This window comes from Amborella trichopoda, chromosome 2 (genome assembly GCF_054954075.1).
Source record: "Amborella trichopoda isolate Santa Cruz 75 chromosome 2, AtrichopodaSantaCruz75HAP2 v2.0, whole genome shotgun sequence".
NCBI classification, from domain to species: domain Eukaryota; kingdom Viridiplantae; phylum Streptophyta; class Magnoliopsida; order Amborellales; family Amborellaceae; genus Amborella; species Amborella trichopoda.
The window spans coordinates 19,171,907-19,194,021 of NC_142337.1; the positions used below are offsets into that span (position 1 = coordinate 19,171,907).

Consider the following 22,115-nt stretch of genomic DNA (forward strand, 5'->3'; position numbering starts at 1 on the left):
TAATGTTTTCTTAGATATTTTCGTAAATCTTAATCCATAAACCCCCTCTTTCATTTTTTTTATTCTGTTAATATTTCTCTAGATCACCTATTATTATCGATCCGGATTAACAATTTGGCGATCCGACAAAAGATCAGTGCCGGACAATTGACCCAACCGATCCATTTTCTCAAATATTGATTAGTAGCATAGTAATTTCAGACAAGACGTCCATTCCAGATAAATCTAATTGTCATCTAAACAAATCCTAATACTTTACAGACCCAGGATGGGCCTACGGGTTACGTCGAGCTGGCCCAGCCCAGCCCACTTCCACCCCTGGTTGGCGTCTCCCCCATCTCCTGGTTGACCCCCACATGCTTTCTTATAATTTATTATTCCCTTTTGAAATTTACAGTGTCAGCGATAAATGAAAGTCTTAAAAAAATATTGTTTGATGTGAGAAATGGCTCTACAAGGAAGGATCCTCGTCATTATCCCGGTTTTCGCCGTGACGACCGGGTTCCGCCTGTCTCTCTGGCGGCGTAAACGTACCGTGGAGGTGTGGACTCTTCGGACCACCCCTCCTCAAAACCAGGTGCATTTCTCCCTTTTATGTCTTTAAATGCCTCCACATTCGGTTTTTTTTATTATTATTATTATCTCTTGTCAAGCGCTTAGTATTCGTGAATAACAATCCTGATTTGAATTTTCGGGGAAAACCTTCCTAATTCAATTGTAAAGCATATCAGATGATTTTCCTCAGTCTGAAATGAAATTCAACCTACCCCCACTTGGTTAATCTCTCACAATAAGTCTTAGCTGAATTCATCTCTCTCTCTGTGAGAATTGAGTTGATAATCCAGAGTTCAGTGTGGTTCTTAATCTTGGTTTGGATTCTTTCAGAGTAATAAGAAGAAAGAGGAGGAAGTGGAGAAAACAAAGGGTCTCTTGAATATTGCTCTCCCCAAATGCCGAATGTTCTTCTCTTCAGCATTGCTTTCCTCAAATCTTGAACTGTTCTCTCCCCCATTGATATTTGATCGATTGAAAGAAGGAGAAAAAAGAAAGTGAAAAGACAAAGACCATTTGGGTCATTTACCCATACATTCCTGAACTGGGTTTTCTCTTTTCATTGATATTCAATCAAAGAAAAGATTAGCTCGAAAACAAGGTAGAAAAGAAAGGTCGTTTGGCTTTTCTACGCAAGAAGATGGGTGACTGTTTCAGTAAAAAGAATTCAGAATCAGAAGCTGATGGCGCAGGAGGTGGGTACCAACCGGCTTCCAGGCAGCAGAACCAGCAGAAAGAACAACAACAGCCCCACAATACGCGTTCTGAAAGGCCTGGTCAGCAGCTCCCACCTTCTTCACAACCCAAGGCATCACCATTGCCCCATCCTGCTTCTTCTTACGAACAACCCAAGCCTGAACCAGGGGTTGACACCATCTTGGGCAAGCCTTTCTTGAATGTGAAATCCTTCTACACATTAGGTAAAGAATTGGGTAGAGGTCAATTTGGTGTTACCTATCTGTGCACAGAGAATTCTACTGGCTTGTCTTACGCCTGCAAATCCATATCCAAGAGGAAGCTTGTTCGTAAAAGTGATAGGGATGATGTAAAGAGGGAGATCCAGATCATGCAGCACTTGACTGGCCAAGCCAACATTGTTGAATTCAAGGGGGCTTATGAGGACAGGCTGTCTGTGCACCTTGTGATGGAGTTATGTGAGGGTGGAGAGCTCTTTGATAGGATAATTGCCAAGGGCCATTACTCTGAAAGGGCTGCTGCTTCGATTTGCAGAGCGATTGTTAATGTTGTGCACATATGCCACTTCATGGGTGTTATGCACCGGGATCTCAAACCTGAGAACTTCTTGCTAGCATCAAAGGATGAAAAGGCTCTACTAAAGGCGACAGACTTTGGGCTTTCAGTTTTCATTGAAGAAGGTAAGTTTTTTGTTTGAAATGTTTATTTGCGGATATTGTGTCTGTTGAAATCCTTCATATAGCAATGGTTAGGTACTGTCTTGTATACGTTTGCTTGCTAAGATTAAGGGAACCTGCTGAATGCTTGACAAATGGCAAATAACCTTTACAAAATCAATGGTCTTTCTTTTCAGGTATTTTTCTCTTTTTCTTTTCCTTTTTTTTTGAGACTAAGAAAACAAAGATTATGGTGTTGTGTTATTATCATTGCTAGGGATTAAAATTTCAGAAAAGATGCTTGTGCTTGTGCTTGTGTTAAATTTACCTCACGCATCGGCTAGTGTGCAATTGTGATCCTTACAGAGGATTTTGTAGGTGTTCTTGGCCAAATTGGATGCTTCTTGAATTTGGGATCCCTCTAGAATTTGACATGGGCTTGATATTGACATTTCTAACAAGCTAACCTTGCACAAATGCTCAAGAAAAAATGTATGTCTGATGCCAAGAGATCAGAGAGGTGTCCAAAAAGCATTTCGATGAATTTTCTTGTGAATTTCTGACATTTACTTTTTCTTCTTCTGTATTACTTTTAGAGGATGAAGGATCTTGAGATCATGGTGTGGTTGATGGTCAATCAGCAGGATCAAGCTGGTGTCCTTTATCCTTAGTGAATGACTGATACAGAACTTAACTACTTATTCAGTGTAATGAAAGCAACTCTGAAGCAGCGGATATGCATTTAGGTAGGTCTGGACTTCAGAAGCGGGAAGGTTGTCCTTTATAAACCCTAAATCTGATGTTCCCTTGGTGATATTTTTTTTTTTTGGGGGGTTATGTGTTCTCTTGGTGATTTCATAATCTCTTATCCCATCTTCTTGGCTGTTTCTCTTGCTTATTTAGACGTTTCCTTGACATTTGTGTTAGCCTAGATCTGGATTGGTCTTACGGAAAGCATGGGTTATCGCATCAATATTATTTACATGGAGCAGTACTGAATCTCGCTGAGAAAGCTGAATACCTATATTTGAACTTAAGGGCTACTTTCCAAAAGATAACTTGTCTTCATAAGTATTGGTCTCATGCAACCCACATATTCGGGGTTTGCATGTAGAGAAACTACTCATCATCATTATCCGAGCCTTATTGGCTAAATAAAGAAACTACTAGACAAAAAAAAAAGAGAGAAGAAGAACCCACTTGAGCTTTGAATCACATGTGGCTCAACAACTTATCATCAATCTGCACTATGGAACCAGCAGCATTTTACATGGGGAATCCTAATATCTCTCACTGCAGATGGGTTCCTTGATTTTGGTCACCCATTTTATAGACCTAGATCATGAGTGTATGCCATAATTTGATGATGCTCTTAACAAGGGAATAATGTTCCTTGTGGTTTATCTTTGGAGTTTGTGGATACCTGACATTGAAACTTATAACCTAAACTATTTTTAAAGTGTTTGGAACCTCAAGGTTGACCTTTTAAGGATCCTCATCCTTTGTAAGGTAATGACCTTTTAGAGTCTCACCCCATATTGGAAGTTCATGTAAAACTCTCAAAACAATTCATCGCTTCCCCAAACGGCTTGAAGTCTTGTAATTGCAATTTTAAAGATCTTGGGGAAGATGGTTAAAAAATAATCCAACCTCTTGGCCTCATCATCTTCACAGTGTTTCACACTTGTATGCTCTACAGGAAGAAGACATCTGGAGCATCCCAATAAACATCGCTCACTTAATCTTGCTACCTTTAGACAAGTTGGTCCCCTTGAGAAATTAAAACATGCCATTTAGATCCCTATGCTCATTTCATGATGTGTGCTCTTCGACTTGTTATATTCAGGCATGAGGCATCTGTATATGTTTTGTGGTTTGTGGCTTAACCATGATGAGGGACATGCCTGTAAGGCCATCTCCCAGGTTTCAATCATGATGGGGTTCAGATAAAATTCTCCTCCCCAAAGCTGCTTGTCCATGAAGTTGTTAACTGAGCCGCTCAAATACAACTACTGATATTGACAAAATTATTGATATGAGTATTCGATTTGAAACACACATATAGTTATCACTCATATAACTTACATGCAGGATTCAAGTATATAATCAGATTTTTGAATTCTCACTACTTGGTCATAACTCCATTGCACATTGGTGCATGTTTAGAGTTTATGGCAACAGGTGGTCGGGTCTGGGCGATGAGTGACTGGACCTGAACGAGAATCTAGTTTCTTCAGTGGGAAAGATGAACTCCATGTTCTCAAACAAAAGTAGTTGAATTTGTGACAAATTTGGGAAAGAATTATGGCTTGGTTGATAGTAGTGAGTTAAAATATGCCGAAGAATATGATGGTGCCTTTGGGTTGGGCAGTTGGTACACAGGAGGCAGAGAGCATCAGTTGTGCCACCATGGCTGGGGCCTGGGAATTGGTTTGTGAGATAGCTTTCACTCTGAACCGAGCTTGTGTATTATAAATGAAAGGAACAAGATGTTCTTCTTTTTACTGTATAGCTTTGGAACTAAGACTAAAATCCTAAGAGTGGTTCATGCTCCATGAACAATTTGGCACTCTTTCTTAATAATGATATTGGTTGTTTCCTATCATCTAACTGTTATTTAATGTGGGCATGACTTGTGATAGAGTATATTAATGTGGGCATGACTTGTGATACAGTATTTTGAAGTATCAATAACTTATGCATTCTACCATACACGATTTTCAAATGAGTGGTTTCCATATATTTCATGGCAGGAAAATATTCTGATAATCATGTAGTGCTTGAAATGACAAATGCTAAACATATTGACAAGGTTTGCGTTTGTGCTTATTGCAGGAAAGGTATATAGAGACATCGTGGGTAGTGCTTACTATGTTGCTCCTGAGGTCCTACATCGCAACTATGGAAAGGAAATTGATATTTGGAGTGCTGGTGTTATTTTATATATCCTTATCAGTGGTGTACCTCCTTTCTGGGCTGGTAAGTATGACCGACTGCTACTTCTTTTCTTGAAAAAGCAACGATCGATTTTGGTTGCTTAGTTTAAATTATCTTTTTTGTTGCTGAGATTTTTCTCTCCTGTAAATTACAACACTCAACAGAAACAGAGAAGGGTATATTTGATGCCATCTTGCAAGGAGACATTGACTTTGAGAGTGCTCCATGGCCGTCCATATCCAACAGGGCAAAAGATCTTATTAGGAAGATGTTGACTCAAGATCCAAAAAAGCGGATTACCTCTGCACAGGTTCTTGGTGAGTGCTTCTCTCTTAGTTAAAATTTTTTCAAATGGAAAGTTGATTAAGATTAGTCTCTAGAACTGACTCTATAATTTTGTTGGTTGTGACTGATAATAAAGAGCACCCATGGCTCAGAGATGGGGAAGCATCTGACAAGCCCATTGACAGTGCTGTCCTATCTAGAATGAAGCAGTTCAGAGCAATGAACAAGCTCAAGAAACTCGCTTTAAAGGTGGGTTGCATTGTTTCATTATTTGCCTCTCTCTCTCTCTCTCTCTCTCTCTCTCTCTATGTGTGTGTGGCACAACGTGTGGCCACACCTTACACATTCACACACACATATAAGGGAGAATAGTATTTCCCATAACTCTTATTTTTGCCTCCAAATTTCCTAAAATCTCTCCATCTCTCTCTCTCTCTAAACTCTCATCTATAAAGTTTATTTTACCTAAAACTCTCTTTGGTTTGTTATCTAAATCCAATGAGAAAGCTACACAAATTAACGTATCAATTTCTCCTTAAGAACCTATTTTATCCCAATCCTGAGTTACAGAAATGCTTTTTCATGGAGAAGAAATAGGAGCTAGGAAAAAAAGAAAACAACCCTTTGAAAAATTTAGTTAGGGCTTTTGTATGCCACAAAATATCATAAAAACATAGCAATTTCTATAATAGTATCTAACTTAACTAAATAAAAGAAAACTCAAGAAAAAAGCTTAAGCTTGGACAATAAATTAAACAACTATAATAATGACACTAATGACTTAATGAAATGAAAAAAAATATTTTTTGGTAAATTAAATATTTTAACAAATAATTCTCATCTAACCTCTCAGCAAGAGCATTATGTAATGCATGGTCCATTTGCTAATGTGTGTGTATGCACACATGACAATGCTAGTAGCTAATGGCTTCAATGAATCTTTACTATTTGATATTTATCTTATTCTGTTATATTTACTACTTTATTTATTCTTTCACTGGCTGACCAAGTTGTTCAACAAGGTGTTGAAAACAAACAAAATGTCAGATGAATGGAGAAAAATTATGTGGTACCTATTTACAAGAACAAATGAAACATACAAAATTGTGTGAACTATGGAGGGATCAAACTTATGAGCTACACTATAAAGTTGTGGGAGAGAGTGATTGAGCAACGACTAATGCATGAAACAAGTATATCAGAAAACGAATTAGGCTTTATGCTATGGAGGTCAACAATTGAGACTATTGTACTACTTAGGCAACTAATTGAGAAGTTTAAGGTGGAGAGAAAAGACCTCCACATGATCTTTATTGATCTAGAGAAGGCTTATGATAGAGTACCTTGAGATTTAATTTAGTCGGTGTTGAAAAAAAAAGATTTTTTAGATATTATATTGACTTGGCGGGAGATATGTACAAGGGAGTGTTAACTAGTGTACGAACAACAAGAGGAGAGATGAGGTTTTAGTGGCAATAGATCTACGTCAGGGATCAACGTTGAGTCCATACCTTTTTGTCTTAGTTATGGATGACTAAACTAGGCACATACAAGATGAGGTACCACAAGTGTATGTTGTTCGTGGACGACATAGTTTTGATCGAAGAGACCCAAAGCGGCGTCAACATAAAGTTTAAACTTTGGAGGGTTGCTCTAGAATCTAAAGGTTTTAAAATTAGTCGGACTACGACAGAGTATAGGAAATACAAATTTATTAATAATAGGAGTAGAGACGATGAAGTAGTTAAGATTGACGGCCAATGAATATAAAAAAGAGCCACTTCTGATACCTTAGGTCAATAATTAAGAAAAATGGAGGGATTGAGGAAGATATCGCACATAGAATTAGAGTTAGGTAGGTGAGTTGGAGATGTACAACCAGAGTTTTATGTGATCATCGCATATCAATGAAGTTGAAGGGAAAGTTCTATAAAACAGCTTTGAGACCAGCTTTGCTTTATGGGATGGAATGTTTGGCAGTCAAGAAACAACATACCCATAAGATGAGTTTAGCAGAGATGAGGATGGTAAGATGGATGGGAGGCAAAACTAAAAGGGATAAAATTCGAAATAAATACATTCGTGAACTTACGTGTGGCTCTAGTAGGTGATAAGATGAGAGAAAGTATACTCAGGTGGGCTGGTCCTGTGCAGCGCAGACCCATTGCAACATTGTTAGGAGGTGGGAGTTGGTTCAAGTGAGGCTAAAAAGTGGCTCGGGGTAGGCCCTAAAGGACATGATTGGAAGTAATGAGAAAAGATATGGCGACTTATGGTCTCACTGAGGGCGTAGCCCTCGAGCAGAATGGCGGACCATGATTCATATAGCCGACCCGAAATAGTTTGGAAAAACCTCTAATGATGATGATGATGATTTATTTTTGGAAAAAGTTTATATAAGGTTGCAACCTTAAAATGTAGAATTAAAGATGCACCTCAAAAATTCATCGAAAAAGGTTGCTTTATTATTGAAAAACCCTCAAATTGATCATCTCGACATCGAGATGTATGAATATGAAAAAAAAAAGATTTTGAGACTTAGAAATAGTGCATATTGCAGCACATTGTCTAGACTGTCCATTTTCAAGATTTTCATATGCTTATAGATCTACTTGATTTTAACTATTTTTGGAGTTTAAAATTTTATAATTAGATATGACAATAGATTTTTAGATAATCCTAATAATTTTTTACTCCAAAATTACATGTTATGATAAAATTTGGAGGTGTGCTTTAATTGGATTGTTTAAGGTTGCAACCATATAGAAACCACACCCTTTATTTTTTCACTAATTTATGCTACGATAAAATTTTTGGATTGTTCAACTATTCATATGAAAATTTCCCATCTATAACATCTAATAATAGATTTGAAATTTTAGGAATGTACTTTCCCTTCACTTATAAGAGAGAATCTAGGAATTAGTTTGGAATTAGAGACAGACAGAGATTTATGCAATGTGCTTAATGATTGAGATTGGAAATGGAATGAGGAGAGAGCTAAACTTGAAGTTGGAATTCAAACTTGTTCATTATTCTCGTCGAGATTAATTCAAAACTCACACCCCTCTATATTCATACTTAGAATGAGCATTATTGGTCATTGTAGAGAAACCTTAATAATCAAACTAAGGCACACTTCTAAATCCAACTGGAAGATTTTGGACCCTAAAAACCCAACTATAGCCTAAATATCTAGTTACACCCCTATCCATGAAATTTGTAGCTCCAAAAATAGCGGAGGACTCGTTCTATGAAAATCTTGAAAATAGACGGTTTATATAATATATTACATGATGAATTATTTTTAGTGCTTGAAATCCTTTTCTCTTTTTTTTGCCATATTCATGCATTTTGAGGTCAATCAATTTGAAGATTTTCCTGATTTGGAACAACCTTATTCCAGTGGGTTTTCCTGGTGCATCTCTCTCTCTCTCTCTCTCTCTCTCTCTCTCTCTCTATATATATATATATATATATATATATATATATATATATATATATATATATATATATATGTGTGTGTGTGTGTGTGTGTGTGTGTGCATGTGTGTGTGTATCTTTGTCTGTGCGTGCATGTGTGTGTACAAACCTAAATCTATCAACACAGTGGAATTACAGGTCATTGCTGAGAGTCTTTCTGAGGAAGAGATAAAAGGGTTGAAATCAATGTTCGCTAATCTGGACACTGACAAGAGCGGTACAATTACTTATGAAGAATTAAAGACAGGGTTGGCTCGCCTTGGTTCAAAGCTCTCAGAGGCTGAAGTAAAGCAGCTTATGGATGCGGTGAGATCAGAAGATCATGGTTCTTTACGAAGCAAATTCTGTTGCCATTTTGTCTTCTGTATATTTTGACACTAATTACATTGTTTCAGGCTGATGTTGACGGAAATGGGACAATAGATTACCTTGAGTTCATTACAGCCACAATGCATCGCCACAAACTAGAGAGAGAAGAAAATCTATTCAAAGCTTTTCAATATTTTGATAAAGACAATAGTGGGTAAGGTTCTTAACGCCAGCTCTAATCGTTGTTAACAGTGTTTAGGTTTGCATACGGCCTTTCTAGACTAAACTTATTTATGTCTATTAGCTTTATTACGAGAGATGAACTGGAGCATGCCATGAAGGATTATGGAATGGGTGATGAGGCAAGCATCAAGGAAATTATTGCAGAAGTGGACACAGACAATGTGAGTAATTATTCATCATAACAATATATATATATATATATATATATATATATATATATATATATATATATATATATATATATATATATATATTCATGATTGCTTCGATATTATTTCATTTATGGTTTCGTTCTATCTTTTCTGTTTTTATCAAGAATACTAAGAGTGCTTGTTTTGCAGGATGGAAGAATCAATTATGAGGAATTTGTGGCAATGATGAGAGGTGGGAGCAAGGAGCTGGTCCTAGGTGCACGAAGAGCATTCTGATAAGTTGCTGAAATAACTACTGTCAGGGTTAGGAACATCTGTTAGCCAGAGGCAAGCATTGTTGGATAAAAGGGAGGATCAGTGATGGGATATGTGTGGGTTTTTGAAGGTCGTTTTTTTTGGATGACAGCCATAGCTGGAGCTAAACTTTGACATCATGTATTTGCTATCTTGTGTTTCTATGTAAGACTGATCCTTGAAAACACTCGAGAGAGAGAGAGAGCAGTTAATGCGTTGAAGATCGCTTGTTTTGGATGACAGCCATAGCTTGAGTTAAATTTTGACATCATGTATTTGCTATCTTGTGTTTCTATGTAAGACTGCAATCAAATCCTTCAAAACACTTGAGAGAGAGAGCAGTTAATGTGAACTTGGGATTGGTTTGCAAGAGATGAACTTTTTTTATCTGTGGGGATCACATTCGCTTGTCTTGATTTTTTCTGAAATTCAAGAGAATGTAACAGGTTCCAAGATGTAAAAGCTTGGGATACTTTTTTGTGCATCCCTACCTCAATATGTAACCATTGTGCTCCAGCAGTCTAATCTAAACGGATGGTGGAGATTTCACAAGGCGAAAACTGGCTTAGCATGTAGGCTTGCCCAAACTCCTCTTGTTTAATCCATGAATAGCATGCCCAAACTCCCAAAAATTTCATGTTCCAGTCAATTTAATCTACTCAAAATTAATCGTCTCTTTTCCTCTTCCTCTTAGTTTTGTTGCCGTTTAGGCCAAGAGGAGATGCCAGGTGCTTTTTTGGCAATAATTGCCGGAAAAATCGAGGGTGGATTGATGGGAGCCGGTCATCCCCGACCTGACTCCTTGTGACATGCTTACAAGTGCACTCTCAATCTCAAACCAATGTTTAAAACATGGGATAGGTGACCCTGCTTGCCCACTTGGAAAACTGGGTCGGATTGGGAGGTGTGGATCGGTAATTTAGTGTGGATTGGGAGGTCTGGATCGGTGAATGAACTGAATCGCCATGATCCAGCTTTAAAACAAAATCACCAAAAATCCTCATGAATATTTGTTTTTTGAGTTCCAAAAAAATAAGGGTGTAGTGTGTAATGTACTTTCATTATATTTAAAAAATATATGAATATATGAATATTGAGACATTGTTTCTTTATCTGAACATCTGTAAGCCATTATTTTCATATCACATAAACAAAATGAGCATAAAATCATCTTGGATATGACTAAATGTTCAAAAACGGAGCATAGCACTATAGAAACACACCCTAATACAAATAGTGTAGTTTTGAAGTATGAAATTTATATATTTTGCTGATTACAATTGAAGGTTTTTGAAGGTTACCAAAAAGATTGTGGATTACAATTGAAGGTTTACCTCTTCATATGTGGAATTTTGAGATTTTTAAATCCATTGCAGCTCAATGTGGCAAATTTTGAGGTTTTTAAACCATCAACTCAGAGCTTGTCCCAGCTCGTTCCAAGCATCTTTTCGCTTCTTTAGAGGTCGTCCCAGGTCGTTCCAAGCCTCTTTTCACTTCTTTAGAGGTCGTCCCAGCTCGTTCCAAGCCTCTTTTCGCTTCTTTCAGGGCCCAGAATAGGAGAACATCATTGGAACATGTTCTTCTCTCGATGCCTTTCAAATAACACGCGTTAAACATTTCAAAATTTCTTTTGAACTCGAAGGCTAAGGTGTGTGGGAAGCCGGCTTTGCTGGCGGCTTGAACGAGAGAAGGTCTTGTGGCCCGACTCTTGCTCAGAACATAATTTGACGGAATCATATTTTTTCACCAACTCTTTTTGACGAGTTTACCCCCGAAACCAAGGTGGGATCCAATTTCTTGCTCGTATTTTCGAGTATAAATAGTTTGGGGCCTATCATTGGGCTCGTCAAGCTTGCCATTCACCGTAGCCATTGAAATGACCGTCATGACTTCATCCTTAAAGGCCACCATCAACCCAGAGCTCGTCCCTGCTCGTTCCAAGCCTCTTTTCGTTTCTTTCGGGGTGTGGAATACGAGAACATCACTGGAAAACACGTAAACATTGTTTCGAACGTCTTTTTATCTCAGTACACAACTATCGTGAAGACTATTTTGATTTTAAAAAATACAAAAATTGAAAAAAATAAAATAAAAAAGAAGGTATGAACGAAGTTTAAAAATTAAACAATATTTTTTCTATTTTTTAATATAAAGCCTAGGCCTTTTACTAATTGCATCCTATTATCAATATTCATACATATTAATATTATTTGAATACATAGTTTATGAGACTTTGATTCACCTAGTTCGAAAAAAAAAATTTAAGTACCGTTTGAAGTCAAGTCGGGTCACCTAAGATTGTACTGGGACCTCAGACGAGAACCCGGTTAAGTCTAGATTGTGGCAAATGGCTGCCCGCTCTTGTCTAGTTGTCCCTATAGGGTCGGCCTAAGCCCCGGCCCAGCCCTAGACCTATTAGGTTGGGCAGGGCTGGATCACGTCAACAATAAATGAAGCAAAAGTAAAAAGGCCAAAAGATAAAGAAAAAAAGAGGAGGGTAAGGCCGGGCCTAACTAGGCCAGCACTAGCCCTAGCCCATCCCTCAAGCCATATTTTGTGGCCTAGGCGCTACTTTTCTATGGCCGGGCAGTCCAGCATAGTTAGCAAATCGGGGACTATCAATAAATCGGCTCACCATAAAATTAGAAACAAATCGTTTTTATTTTAAAAAGTCAGATGTAAAAAATACAGATCGGTAAAAATACTTCATATAAAGATATCGCTAATATATCGGATTAGGCTCAAAATATTGAAGTCAAAAAATTGGATAAATTTATAATATTAGAAATTTTGAAATTCTAAAAAATAAAATCATATCAAAGACATCAATAGCTAATTCATCCATAAAAACTTTACCAGACTAATATAATTAAATCAATTAATTTAAATGCTTGGTTACTCCCATCCAATTATCTAATATTAAATACAAAATTAACAACTGTATACCAAAAAAAATGTACCATGTAAATCTACCCATTAAAAACTTAAAAAAAGATCACACCTACTTATTACGTACCAAAAACAAATATATTATATAAATTTATTCATCAAATACTTTAATTATGGCATGGCGACAAATATACTATATAAATTTATTTATTAAATACTTAAACATCATAGGTACAAAAAAAACAAAAAACAAGACACCATTTTTGTTTTCTCATTACAAAGATTACCTATAGTATGGTGACTATGGTCACTCCATAACTATGGTTAAAGTTTTATAAATTTCATTAATTGAAAAGAGGTTAGTAGAAATTTGGGTTTCACATCTCTATGTTTATGGTTTAGAGAGAGAATGAAGACGGAAGAGAAAACAATAGGGCTGGGATCATAGCCATTGGGGTTTACGGTTTAGAGAGAGGAGAAAGAAGAAGGAAGAGAAGAAAATAGGGTTGAGCTCATAGCCATTAGGGTTTACAGAAAGAAAGAAGAAAGAAGATTAAGGTTTATAGAGAGAAGAAAGAAGAAAGAAGAGGTCATCGGCTTCACAAACCTGATTTTTTAGAGAGAGAGAAAAGGAAAATGGATGCGGGATTGGGATAGTTTGAAGGGAGTTTTTTTTATTTGGGATGTTGTTTGAAAGAAAGCCCTAACTATAATGATTTATGAAGAAGCCCTAACTGAATTTTAGAGAGAGAAAATGAAGAGGGTTTTTCATTTTTTTGGAGAAATAGTAAGCAGAGCATAAAGACTAGGTTGGAGAAACTAATCCTATATCCTGTAAGTTTACAATTTACACTATATTGTTTATCTTTGTTATCATCTAATCAAAAATAAAATATTATTTTTTTGGTTCTGTAGTCACACTCTGCTTCTCACTCATAAGTAAAAGACTATGTTTTGAGCTCTAATTTGTGCCATAAACAATATTTTCATAAAAACAATCATAACAAATAATCACAAAAATCTGCATTTATATGATTTACTTTACGCAATGATTTATTTCATAAAATGATTTGTTATAAACACTATTTTATTTATACAATGATTTTCCATAATAACAACTGAAATCGTCATCTATTTGTTTAAATTTAAAGAAAAAAGGGGAAAAAAAAAATCATACCTTTAATCTGCAACCATGGCTTTGAAGACATGGCTTTGAAGAAATGGAGATAAAAATTTATATTTTAACGTACGAAAGTAGCAATGGCTGCAATACACAAAGCATCGAAAAAATTATCTTTCAAAAAAAATTATACGTAAAAAAAGATAAGATTTTTTTTTTTCCTGATTTAAAGCGTATTATAAAAACGCGTTTTTAAACGTTGTTATGAAAACTACGCTATTTTTTCCGATCTTATTAAAAACTCGCCGTTTAAAACTGTTTCCATAAAAACTCCGATGTTTTGAAAAAAGCGCCGATTAAACGGCGATTTGCTAGCTATTCTGAAGACCCACCACCCGTTTTGAGCTTCAAAGCCATGTTCTTCTTCTCCTGAAACAACTGCAGGAACAGGACTCTCTCTTAAACATGCCTGAGGACCCACAAGCTAATAGGGGGTCCTCCAAAGAAGCCCCTCTGATCAAATATGCCTTGTTCTTCCTCCTTATTCATGCCCACTTGGTGGAGTCTCGCGAGAAGACAGTCATGGAAAAACCCCACATTTCCATTCTCGCCCTTAAAGTGCCTGCTTGTAGGTCCTCTCTCTGTGCTCTACTTCTCTTCTTCTTCTTATTTCCCCCAAATCGAAGAAGATGAAGAAGAACCCCCTGTTGCAGAAGAAATCTTTAGAGGGGCCCCAACAATGGGTCCTTACAAACAAGGGGATTCTACCTTCTTCTCCCTTGTGCAGACATATGCCGACTCTGGAGACTTTGTTTTATTGAATCAGGTATTCACGAGAATGAAGAGAGAGAATCGAGTTTTTACAGAGAAGCTCTTCATTCTTGTGATAAAAGCTCATGGGAGGGCTGGCTCGTATGAATCTGCCATCAAAGTGTTCGATACAATGAGAGACAGATACAATTGCCCGCCCACCATTAGGTCCTTCAACTCTGTGCTCAATGTTCTGGTGCAATCCTGCAACTTTCATGGGGCACTGGCCTTCTATCATCGAGTATTACGAATTGGTGGGCTCGCCCCAAATTCCCTCACCTTCAACCTCATCATCAAGTCACTCTGTAAGCTTGGGTCTATCGATCAGGCTGTAGAGATGTTTAGGAAGATGAACAGCAAGGGTTGCCCCCCTGATCTGTTTAGTTATAGTACTCTGATTGATGGGTTGTGCAAAGAAGACAGGATAGAGGAGGCCATTGCCTTATTGGACGAGATGCAGGTTGAGGGATGCTTTCCAAGTGTTGTTACCTTTAATTCTTTGATTCATGGAGTGGTCTGTAAAAGAGGGGATATGGGGCGAGCTTCCAAGCTCTTGGACAATATGCTCCTCAAAGGGTGCACCCCAAACCAAGTGACTTATAACATCCTCATTCATGGACTCTGTGTTAAGGGCATGCTAGATAAGGCTGTCACCCTTCTGAGCAAGATGGTGTCGGAGAAGTGTGTGCCCAATGCAGTTACCTATGGCAGTCTGATCAATGGGTGCGTTAAGCAGGGGAGATGTGGCGATGCTATTAAGTTCTTATCAGACATGGCAGGGCAGGGTTGCCTCCCAAATGCACACATTTATTCTATTCTCATAAGTGGTTTTTTCAAGAAGGGGGATTGTCAAGCTGCATTGAGGCTATGGAGAGAGATGGTAGAGAGAGGTTGCGAGCCGAACACTGTTTCTTACACAAGCCTTGTGGATGGGTTATGTAGAGTGGGGGAAGTTAAAGAAGCTAAGAAGTTCTTTGAGGAGATGGTGAACAAAGGCTCTGTGCCCAATGTGGTCACCTATAGTTCTTTGATGAAGGGCCTCTTTGAGTCGGGTAAGTTCTCAGAAGTGGCTATCTTGTGGAAGGAGATGATAGAATCAGGTTGCACCCCCAATGCCATCACTTACAGTGTGCTAATTCGTGGGTTTTGTTGGGATGGGAAGCTGAAGGAGGCCTGGGCAGCATGGAAACACATGCTCGATAGTGGTTGCAAGCCCGATGTTGTGGCATATACTACACTTATTAATGGTTTATGTGATGCTGGCCAAGTTGATGAGGGTCTTAAGCTTCTTGATGACATGGTGTGTCGAGAATGCTGGCCAGATGTGGTTACATTCAACATAATTTTGGGTGGCCTTTGCAGGGGTGGGGAGCTTTCACGTGCAGTCGGCCTCTTGAAGCGGATGATTGACTCGGGTTGTGATCCTGATACAATTACATGCAATGTCTTCTTGCAATGTTTGATGGAGAAGGGATTATATGATGGGGCAGAACAGTTCATGGAGGAGCTTGTTAGTCACATGATTGAGAGGGGGCGGGTTAATGGGGCTTCTGCTGTGCTTGAAGTTATGCTGCAAAAGTGGCTTCTTCCGAATAGTTGTACATGGGAGAAAGTTATTCGATGCCTCTGCAAGCATAAGAAGATACAGAAGACCATTTACAAGTCTTTTGTGGAACTCTTTGGATGATCTTGGATCTTGGCCCTGCTTATTCTTTATCTGAAATGTGATATCATGCCTTGCTTTGGTCTTGAAGAAAATGCCACTTGTTCTTTGTCAATGGCATGTAGGTGGAATTATTTCCTTGTTTCCTTTTTTTGGTTTTTGTTTACTTTTTAGTTTGTTCTATCAATTTGTTAAGAAAGTGAACTTGGAATAGGCCTAAGACTTAGCAAATCGGTATTTCCTAATAGTCTACTTAATAGAATTCTGAACTATTTTTTAATGTGTCTTTTTTTTGTTTGTGTTTGCCAGCTTTATGAAGATCCATGCTGGACTTAAATTTGTTTCTGGAGGGAACTCTATGGCTGATTGTTACGGTTTCATCTGGCAACAAGTTGGTAATGTTCTGCTCAGCCCCCAGAGGCTACCAGTTTACTCCAAATATCGCAAATCCATCAAGGTGTTTTGATTAGAAGTTTTATTATAGTTACTCTGTGAGTTTAGTCTCAGAATAGCAGGGTTTTGAGTGCCTCTCTGCTTATGGGCTTCCAGTGTTTACTGTTTGTTGTCATTCTTCCAATTAATTTCAATAGCAGGGTTTTGAGTGCCTCTCTGCTTATGGGCTTCCAGTGTTTACTGTTTGTTGTCATTCTTCCAATTAATTTCATTAAGTCTGTAATAAAATACTTGCTGAAGGTTCAATGAAAATTTTACTTTTTCTACAACAGTAAAGCAGAGTTTTTTATGTGAACATGGGGAGTTAGGTATTATTTAATAATGGACTTGGTAGCCTTTTCTTAAACATCTTATGTGATAGCTTTTATCTTATCATTTTGGCTGAGGAAGGTAGGACATTATAGAGAACATGGAAATCTACATCATTAGTTGGAATTACTAGTGATTCCACAAATGAATGGTTATACATGTATTGTGTGTGCCATTTGCCTAATTTCCTTTTCAATTTCCAGATCTCACCTTGTGATGGAAGTAGGAATCTTCCAACTGACTAACAACAAAGTGTCACCCTCTAAAGTTGCCCAAAAATAGAAGTCTAAGCCTTAAAGCATAGCAGTAGAGGTTGACAATAATTGGTTATATATGCTCGAATGGAAGTTGTTATGCAAAGAATTAGAGCTGGGTGGGCGAATTGAAGTTGTGCATCCGGAATTTAATGTAATCACCGCATATACTAATGAAACTGAAGGGGAAGTTCCACAGGACCGCTGTAAGACCATCAATGCTTATGGGAGGAATGTTGGATGGTCAAGAAACAATATTCCAATAGGATGAGTTTGGTTGAGATGATGATGTTGAGATGGATGAGTGGCAAGACAAGAAATGACATAATTCGGAATGGATATATTCTAGAGAATTTTATTATGGCTTCAATAGGCGATAAGATAAGGAAGTAGACTTAGGTGGGCTGGCCATGTGCAGCGTAGGCTTAATATGACATTAGCTAGAACGTGTGATTTGGTTCAAGTGGAAGGCTCTAAAATGGCAAAGAGAAGACCCAAAAGGACATTTATAAAAGTAGTGAAAAACGATATGTTGACTTATAATCTTCCTGAGGATATGGCCCTTGATAGAGCATAAAGGCGGGATATGATTCGTGTAACCAACCCCAAATAGTTGGGATAAGGCTCGGATGATGATGATGATCGAGTGGAAGTGTCACCTCATGCATAAAGAGAACTTGACAATAAGTGGTCTAACGTGTCACATGTTGTTGATGACTTCAATGGAAGTCTCACCCCATTCACTCTAGGAATGAAGTTTGAGCACATGAAAATCATGTAGTGCTTATTAGAAAGAAGCTAGATTACATTAATAATTTTTTATCATTCTCTCATTTTGGATTATTCACTCAAATCACATTATTGTGCTATCACAATCTTTCCAACGTGGAAAGCCTGGTGGTGGTTAAATATTGTCGCTTCATTTTCAATACATTAAGAAAAAAGAAATTGAAGGAATCATCAGAGGTGAACTGCAAAATAATAATTAAAAAGATTAAAAAAATTATGCAATCAACTGAATTTTCCCTCTTCTGGATAAATTGCTGTGTTCCATAATTTGGATTTAATCTCAGGGTTCTTAGTCCTAGTTGGAGAGCATGCATAAAGACAAAAGGCATTCTGGTTACCCGTATGTGACAAAGAGAGGTTATTGCCATAAAGACCATTGTTCACCTTTATGTTCTGTGTTGCAGGATTTCTACTTGTAGAATTTAGAAGCCTTCTTTTAGGTAAGTCAGCAGGGGACTTGAAACCCTGAACGTAGCTTGCAGCTGTCAGCACCCTAGCAATCAAGCCAAGGCTATTACCCCTGTGGAGTTTTAGAAGTCATCAATAATAGAAGTAAAAAGAATACCAAACTGATGCACTTTCTTCTGATAAATGATGGCTAATCTGGTGTTAAATCTTTAACTGAAAGAAATTACAACTCCATAGAGCAAGGTCTGTATATGCCTTTTCTTCAGCAACCTCTTGATATATTCATTAAGATATATTTATGAAATTAGCTCTCTAATCTTTGAGTTACTGCTCTATATCTTATCTTTTTTTGTTTTTTTCCACTGATGAACATAGTCATATTCAAAAGAAAGTAACTTAACTGGATTTGACTATGCATGGATTTGTTGAGTATTGAAGATCAATTGTAATTGCATGATCATCGTGGCAAATTTGAGAAATTATTTCTTGGCTATCTATATTTCTGCATGTCGTTGCCCAACCATCGCTGTTCTAATCTACTGCCTCTCATTTTACTTTTTTGACCTCTGAAATCCAAAGTTCCTTAAGGAGAATACCTCTTTAAATCTAATTATTCTGTAACAGACATTCTGTTTATTTTTCGGGTTTTTGTATCTGATGCTTTGTTTTTATTGCCTTTGATTTCTCCCTGTAGATGAAAGCTGCTGAAGTTTATCCCATCGATTGGCAAATTGTCAACTGCTCAAGAAATTTCGGATTTGACTGATTTGGAAGAGAGTTAATTCAGGGGATTCAAAGCCTGAGATATTGTTCATTTTAGATGCACAAAAATCGGGTGCATTCCTTTTGAAAATTATAGAGGGCAAGATGACTGGCGCAACAAAGGCTCATGAATGTTGGCCCGCACAAGGTAACTGACGAGCTAGTTGGAAGCTTTCTGGGAAGTAAAAGTGGAAAATTCGTGCTTCATTTGATCCATGGAACAGCAAGGTCAGCTGCTTGGTGACATGGTGGATGCAGATTTTGAGGTGTAGTAGAAAGGCCCTCCCTAGTAGTGTAAGAGTAAGAAAAGATGCAATTTTTTGGCCCTTTCTTTTATTTGTAAAAAATGTAGCAAATCCCAACCAAAAATTTCACTCAAAAAGTTTGGGGGAAATAAAACTGTTAGCCGAATGAGCAAGAATTTCACTCAAAAAGTTTGGGGGAAATAAAACTGTTGGCCGAATGTGCATGTGTTGAGGCTGATCATTCATGTTTTCTCAGAGAATAATATACGGAGCCTTTTCCAAGGAAGAAGAGTCCCTTATTCCAAGAAAGAAAAGGGGTTTTGGGCGGGCCAGATTGCTTTAGCAACCAGTGTAGACATTAATCTTCACGCTACAGTAATGAAGGTTACTAATTGGTTGATGCATGGTGATGTTGCTTTTCACATCATCAATCCAAAGAGGTGTTACTGCTGTCACAAATAGCACCATACAAACAACATTCATTTGTTCTAAGAAAATTCAATTTGGTTTTCCTTTTAGAAATTTTTCCTTTTAGTGTCATTGGCTCCTACTGATATTCGGCAAGCATATTCCTGAACCGACAATACACTTGTCAAATATTTGAGAGTTCTTGACGGAGCTATTTGTTTTTATTCTTTTGATGCAGTTATTTGTTATCTTGGAAAAAGTTTTTTTTTTTTTTTTCTTTTTTCAATGCACGATTTCAAAAGTCCATTACCCAAGAAGATCAGATTGGGCCCTTTACACCCCTAAATTGGTGGGGGGATAAAACGACCTTATAACTTAAATTTGGTGTGTCCAAACAGGGCCTACGTCTGTATGTTTCCAAGCATGCCATTTTCTTTATAAAATATCTGCATATGATTATTCCTACATGTTTAGAGTTTGTTTGCTGGGGTAGACTTGAAGTTGTCATCGATACAGGATTTTGAAAGAAGGAAAGCAGATGTCAATTACCAGCCAACCCACAAGTAGAGGATCTTTTATTTTAGAAAAATAAGAAATTATGATTGTGTTCTCTTAAATATCAGTTATTATTTGAAACACCCACCATTTGTATTTTGCGTTGTATTTCTTCTTTTTCATCTTTTTTCCCAAAATGCATCTACAGAGTTATAATGAAATACTTCACTTTAGACCTTTCAGATATGAAGTCAAGACATTACAATATAACCTGGTACCTCGCTCTCGCTCTCCATTGTTGTATGTAAACCAATCCTTTCTGTTGACCCCCACCACCACCACCCCTCCCCCCAAGCCCCCCTTCCCTCTTCACTCAAACATTGTTTCTCTATTCTTGAGCATTCTCTCTCTCTCTTGTTGAGGAACAATCAATGCTTGGGTTCATCAAGGATTGGGTTATGAGCTTAGGTAATGTGATTGGGCTACGAACAAATTGATTTTTTTCTATTGTGTACTTTCTCTTTGTATAATTCATATCCACAGAGCCATCATCTCTGATACGTTGCTTTGAAACTAGTGTTTTTGCCCAATCAATTTTACTTTTAACCTTCTTATGCATTACTGAAATTGCTCTTAAAGGTATATCTATGAGGTGAATTCTTCTCTTAGAAAGCTCAACTGAATAATATTGTTCAAAATCAAGTGAAACTAGAAAATGCAAAGTAGTCCTCCGTAAAACTTTTTGAAAAAGGGTATTAAGGAATTTGAGAATAAATATAAGTAGTAGAAAGGATAGAGATACTTTACCTAATTGGCTATATGGCCTTAAACTTCACGAATCATCATAGTTAGTGATTTTTAAGGCATTTGGAAAACAATTCCCAATTTGCGAACCATACCACAGTATGTAGCACTAATAACATTCTATATCGTGTTGACTGGAAAGTATATCACGAGACCATTTACCTTTGATACAAGGTGGTCACAATTAATCTTGATCATTGGATGTGAAATTGGGTCGCTACATTTATTTCATTGACCAAGCTCAAAGTTCAAAAGAAATTTTTTCGAACTTTGTGACACATCGAAGATATCAGATTTCATATCAAATGGTTATAAATAATTATGACCTCCTTGTATCAATGGTAAATGGTCTCATTGAATACAATCTCGACATGTATCATAGCTTGATACTTCCCTATTTCTCATGGTTTGGGGTTTCTTTATCCAGTTCCCAAGGATCCTTATAAATGTGGTTCCTTATAGTGTTTAAAAAACTACCCATCTAGATCAAGAATCGGAAACTATGATCGAGATTGGTGTGGGACGACTTGGATCCTTATCAGAATTGGGAATTGGTCTAATTTAGAGGGACTTAGCCAGTTTTGTCAGAGAACCAACAAATCTAATAAGGTCTGGGCGATTTGGATCTGCCGAATCAGCCAATTCCTACCTAATTTATTTTTTAATTATATATATATATATAAACTAATATCTATTATCTATTTATATATATTAAACGAGAGGAATACCTTCGCTATTCTTGCACCACATGTCCTTTTTATTTTCCAAAATTGCCCTCACTCTCAAGGTAATGCATCTATCCCTCTCTCTCTATAACACACACGCACTCTCTCCGTGTATCTCTCTCTCCCTCTCTATAAAAACGATAAGCATGATTTTTAATTTTATATTAGATATTCTTTCCTATAATCTCCTATCTCTCACTCTCTCTCCCCCATATTTCTCTCTCTCCCTCTCTATGGTTTTTCTATATCTCTCACTCTTTTTTTCCTAAAATCTCTCTCCCTCTCTCTATAACTCTCTCTCCATGCATCTCTCTTCTCTCTCTAACTCTCTTTCTCTCCACGCATCAAATCTCTCTCTCTCTCTCTCAAATCCC

At 37.4% G+C, this 22,115-nt stretch overlaps 2 protein-coding genes across 4 annotated transcripts; both read left to right on the forward strand.

Annotated features, from left to right (window-relative positions):
* Positions 1 to 487: 487 nt before the first annotated feature.
* Positions 488 to 9,977, forward strand: LOC18445686 (calcium-dependent protein kinase 2). 2 transcript variants are annotated; one of them, XM_088858246.1, is made up of 9 exons: positions 488 to 577; positions 886 to 1,928; positions 4,740 to 4,883; positions 5,006 to 5,158; positions 5,263 to 5,375; positions 8,748 to 8,915; positions 9,005 to 9,132; positions 9,223 to 9,322; positions 9,503 to 9,977. In XM_088858246.1, exons 2-9 carry the CDS (start codon positions 1,193 to 1,195, stop codon positions 9,587 to 9,589), a joined length of 1,629 nt encoding a protein of 542 aa, XP_088714372.1. In that variant the 5' UTR covers positions 488 to 577; positions 886 to 1,192; the 3' UTR covers positions 9,590 to 9,977. The 2 variants fall into 2 exon arrangements, with proteins under 2 accessions (XP_088714372.1, XP_088714374.1); XM_088858248.1 differs by lacking the exons at positions 9,223 to 9,322; positions 9,503 to 9,977 and having other exon boundaries at positions 9,005 to 9,136.
* A 3,211-nt stretch (positions 9,978 to 13,188) lies between these two features.
* EMB1025 (Pentatricopeptide repeat (PPR) superfamily protein) lies at positions 13,189 to 19,831 on the forward strand. 2 transcript variants are annotated; one of them, XM_088858245.1, is made up of 4 exons: positions 13,189 to 13,330; positions 14,061 to 16,210; positions 16,399 to 16,484; positions 18,997 to 19,831. In XM_088858245.1, exon 2 carries the CDS (start codon positions 14,140 to 14,142, stop codon positions 16,111 to 16,113), a length of 1,974 nt encoding a protein of 657 aa, XP_088714371.1. In that variant the 5' UTR covers positions 13,189 to 13,330; positions 14,061 to 14,139; the 3' UTR covers positions 16,114 to 16,210; positions 16,399 to 16,484; positions 18,997 to 19,831. The 2 variants fall into 2 exon arrangements, with proteins under 2 accessions (XP_088714371.1, XP_006855880.2); XM_006855818.3 differs by lacking the exon at positions 13,189 to 13,330 and having other exon boundaries at positions 14,003 to 16,210.
* The last annotated feature ends 2,284 nt before the right edge of the window (positions 19,832 to 22,115 follow it).